Raw genomic sequence first — 4,893 nt, forward strand, 5'->3', positions numbered from 1 at the left:
CCTCTTTCCACCTATCGCATTTCCAACGCCCCTTCCCCAAGTCCCTCCTCCCTACCTTTTATCTTAGCCTGCTGGACACACTTTCCTCATTCCTGAAGAAGGGCTTATGCCTGAAACGTCGATTCTCCGGTTCCCTGGATGCTGCCTGACCTGCTGCGCTTTTCCAGCAACACATTTTCAGCTCTGATCCCACCCCTACCTAAACCAGGGCCTGATCATCCCCTTACCTAAACCAGGGCCTGATCACATCCCTACCTAAACCAGGGCCTGATCATCCCACTACCTAATCCAGGGCCAGATCATACCCCTATCTAAACCAGGGCTGATCACACCCCTACCTAATCCAGGGCCTGATCACACCCCTACCTAAACCAGGGCCTGATCATCCCACTACCTAAACCAGGGTCTGATCCCACCCTTACCTAAACCAGGGCATGATCACACCTCTATCGAAACCAGAGCCTGATCAGATCCCTACTTAAACCAGGGCCTGATCACCCCCCAACCTAAACCAGGGCCTGATCACCCCCCTACCTAAACTAGGGTCTGATCACACCCCTACCTAAACCAGGGCCTGATCACCCCCCTACCTAAACCAGAGCCTGATCACACCCCCTACCTAAACCAGGGCCTGATCACCCCCCTACCTAAACCAAGGCCTGATCCCACCCCTACCTAAACCAGGGCCTGATCCCACCCCTACCTAAACCAGGGCCTGATCACATCCCTACCTAAACCAGGGCCTGATCACACCCCTACCTAAACCAGGGCCTGATCCCACCCCTACCTAAACCAGGGCCTGATCACCCCCCTACCTAAACCAGGGCCTGATCATCCCCCTACCTAATCCAGGGCCAGATCATACCCCTATCTAAACCAGGGCCTGATCATCCCCCTACCTAAACCAGGGCCTGATCACACCCCTACCTAAACCAGGGCCTGATCACCCCCCTACCTAAACCAGGGCCTGATCATCCCCCTACCTAAACCAAGGCCTGATCCCACCCTACCTAAACCAAGGCCTGATCCCACCCCTACCTAATCCAGGGCCAGATCATACCCCTACCTAAACCAGGGCCTGATCATCCCCCTACCTAAACCAGGGCCTGATCACACCCCTACTTAAACCAGGGCCTGATCACCCCCCTACCTAAACCAGGGCCTGATCACCCCCCCTACCTAAACCAGGGCCTGATCACCCCCCTACCTAAACCAGGGCATGATCACACCCATACCTAAACCAGGGCCTGATCACCCCCTACCTAAACCAGGGCCTGATCACCCCCCTACCTAAACCGGGGCATGATCACACCCCTACCTAAACCAGGGCCTGATCCCACCCCTACCTAAACCAGGGATTGATCACCCCCTTACCTAAACCAAGGCCTGATTACACCCCTACCTAAACCAGGGCCTGAACACATCCCTACTAAACCAGGGACTTTCACCTCCCTCCCTAAACCAGGGACTGGTAACACCCCTACGTAAACCAGGATGTTATCACCCCTCTACCTAAACCAGGTCCCCATCACTCTCCACCTAAACCAGGAACTGATCACACCCTACCCAATGTACACAATGATCACTCACAACCCAGTGGAAGCATCATTTCAACACCTATCCTGTCAATGAACCTCAAAATCCTGGATGTTTCAATAGGATCACCCTTGCACTCTTCTGAAGCAGTGTAGCCACTTTGATGAGTCAGTGTGGATCTGCAGCAGTACAGCAGCGGGTAAAACAGACCTGGAAAATTGAGAGTAACCATCAAACCGACAGATCTCAATGAAGCTGTGAAGGGATCTCACTCTGCCCACCCATTAACAGAAGGTTAGCACAACGCGCTGGTTAAGTTCAAAGGTCCTTTGCCATCCTTTGCGTTCAGGTCTGTACAGGCAAGCGAAGCCGGATAAAAGCAGCAGTTTTCGTCTTCCCTCCTGGGTAACCATTCAGGAGGTGGAGATGGTTTGATCCATTGCGCAGGGGAATAGGAGGGCGCGACTGTTCCTGCGTGGATCGACGGGTCGAGTGGCTTCCTGCAGTGTGGCCGTTCAACTCTTTCGAGGAAAACTTTAACCGAGTTAATGGGTAACGTGCCACAAACAGTGGAGACAGTCAGGGGGAACTCTCAGAACGAGGAGGGGGAAACCGATCGGGGAACATTGTCCAGGTGATGGTGCCCTCCCCCCACCTCACTCCACCCCCCCCCCCGTGTATGGCCCCTTCCCAGTTTTAACCCCTTTCCTGTGAAAGAGACTTGGATTTACTCTTTATGGCCCCTTCCCAGTTTTAACCCCTTTCCTGTGAAAGAGACTTGGATTTACTCTTTATGGCCCCTTCCCAGTTTTAACCCCTTTCCTGTGAAAGAGACTTGGATTTACTCTTTATGGCCCCTTCCCAGTTTTAACCCCTTTCCTGTGAAAGAGACTTGGATTTACTCTTTATGGCCCCTTCCCAGTTTTAACCCCTTTCCTGTGAAAGAGACTTGGATTTACTCTTTATGGCCCCTTCCCAGTTTTAACCCCTTTCCTGTGAAAGAGACTTGGATTTACTCTTTATGGCCCCTTCCCAGTTTTAACCCCTTTCCTGTGAAAGAGACTTGGATTTACTCTTTATGGCCCCTTCCCAGTTTTAACCCCTTTCCTGTGAAAGAGACTTGGATTTACTCTTTATGGCCCCTTCCCAGTTTTAACCCCTTTCCTGTGAAAGAGACTTGGATTTACTCTTTATGGCCCCTTCCCAGTTTTAACCCCTTTCCTGTGAAAGAGACTTGGATTTACTCTTTATGGCCCCTTCCCAGTTTTAACCCCTTTCCTGTGAAAGAGACTTGGATTTACTCTTTATGGCCCCTTCCCAGTTTTAACCCCTTTCCTGTGAAAGAGACTTGGATTTACTCTTTATGGCCCCTTCCCAGTTTTAACCCCTTTCCTGTGAAAGAGACTTGGATTTACTCTTTATGGCCCCTTCCCAGTTTTAACCCCTTTCCTGTGAAAGAGACTTGGATTTACTCTTTATGGCCCCTTCCCAGTTTTAACCCCTTTCCTGTGAAAGAGACTTGGATTTACTCTTTATGGCCCCTTCCCAGTTTTAACCCCTTTCCTGTGAAAGAGACTTGGATTTACTCTTTATGGCCCCTTCCCAGTTTTAACCCCTTTCCTGTGAAAGAGACTTGGATTTACTCTTTATGGCCCCTTCCCAGTTTTAACCCCTTTCCTGTGAAAGAGACTTGGATTTACTCTTTATGGCCCCTTCCCAGTTTTAACCCCTTTCCTGTGAAAGAGACTTGGATTTACTCTTTATGGCCCCTTCCCAGTTTTAACCCCTTTCCTGTGAAAGAGACTTGGATTTACTCTTTATGGCCCCTTCCCAGTTTTAACCCCTTTCCTGTGAAAGAGACTTGGATTTACTCTTTATGGCCCCTTCCCAGTTTTAACCCCTTTCCTGTGAAAGAGACTTGGATTTACTCTTTATGGCCCCTTCCCAGTTTTAACCCCTTTCCTGTGAAAGAGACTTGGATTTACTCTTTATGGCCCCTTCCCAGTTTTAACCCCTTTCCTGTGAAAGAGACTTGGATTTACTCTTTATGGCCCCTTCCCAGTTTTAACCCCTTTCCTGTGAAAGAGACTTGGATTTACTCTTTATGGCCCCTTCCCAGTTTTAACCCCTTTCCTGTGAAAGAGACTTGGATTTACTCTTTATGGCCCCTTCCCAGTTTTAACCCCTTTCCTGTGAAAGAGACTTGGATTTACTCTTTATGGCCCCTTCCCAGTTTTAACCCCTTTCCTGTGAAAGAGACTTGGATTTACTCTTTATGGCCCCTTCCCAGTTTTAACCCCTTTCCTGTGAAAGAGACTTGGATTTACTCTTTATGGCCCCTTCCCAGTTTTAACCCCTTTCCTACAAATGAGACAGATTTATTCTCTACCCTTCAACCCCCCCCCACCCAGGTTTTATAACCCCTTCTTCCCAACGCGCTGTCTCTGTGTCCTCTTGCTCCCCCCAACCCCTGCCCTCACCCAGTCACTCCTAATCGAGGAGCGCGGTTGTTGAGTGAGAGGCGTTTGGACTGAGGGTCTTCAGTACAGATTGGAGTTTTCTCGGGTGGGTAGTGCTGTTAAGATATTCCACAGTCTTGTTCAGTCATTACACTGTCAACTCTCCCTGGGCCGGCTCAATTGCTCGCACCCTCCTTTCTCCCTCTGCGGTGGTAAAGCACTTCCTTCACCCTCGCGATCCACTCCCAAGTCACCTTGGAGACTGTAGACTGTCCCTCGAGATACTGGGAGGGGGGAGTTGGTAAGATATCCCTTCACAGGTCACACATTCAGAATAAGGGACTATCCCTTAATGGGAGTGGATAGAAGGTCTCCCTGAGGGGCTGCGTTCTTTCTCCTCACCCCCCCCCCCCCGTTTATAGAGTACTGCCTCACCCAGGATGAGCAACTCGTGGTCAGGGAATGAAGAGACTGTTCAGCTGTGGATTTTGGGTGCCCAGGGACAGTGTGATTGTCAGCTGGTTGGCAGAAGCTGGCCAGAGACCGTGCCAAAGATGGGGTGCTCCTGGCACCCTTAATCCCCCCCTCACCTGCCTCCCGGGTACCAATGGCCACAGGGTGCATGCTTGCAGAAGAACAAAGAGGTATATGTGGGGGGGTGGGGGGAGGTGGTCAATCACCCACAGACTGTCACAGAAACAAGGAATTCTGTAACGATGCAAACCGTTCAAAAAGGGACAGTCCCCATCGTATGTCCACTTCCTCTTATCCCTTTTCCTCCAATCAGTGCCCAGGCTTACCCGGTCTTCCTCTATTCCCTCACACTCCACCCCCTACCATTTGACTCAATTTCAACATTCGGACTACTCCCCCTTTCATTGCTGCACAATTTACCCCT

At 50.6% G+C, this 4,893-nt stretch overlaps 1 protein-coding gene across 1 annotated transcript in view; it reads left to right on the plus strand.

Annotated features, from left to right (window-relative positions):
• The window catches only part of LOC122547432, a 6,346-nt gene extending 1,649 nt beyond the window's left edge, over positions 1-4,697 (plus strand). Inside the window, exons 2-3 of the mRNA XM_043686054.1 lie at positions 2,254-3,833; positions 3,891-4,697. Coding sequence (XP_043541989.1) covers positions 2,254-3,833; positions 3,891-3,956 — 1,646 coding nt within the window. The 3' untranslated portion in view covers positions 3,957-4,697. The remainder of the gene's footprint in view (positions 1-2,253; positions 3,834-3,890) is intronic.
• Positions 4,698-4,893: the final 196 nt, after the last annotated feature.

The sequence above is a fragment of the Chiloscyllium plagiosum genome, unplaced genomic scaffold (assembly GCF_004010195.1).
Source record: "Chiloscyllium plagiosum isolate BGI_BamShark_2017 unplaced genomic scaffold, ASM401019v2 scaf_13207, whole genome shotgun sequence".
Lineage (NCBI taxonomy): Eukaryota > Metazoa > Chordata > Chondrichthyes > Orectolobiformes > Hemiscylliidae > Chiloscyllium > Chiloscyllium plagiosum.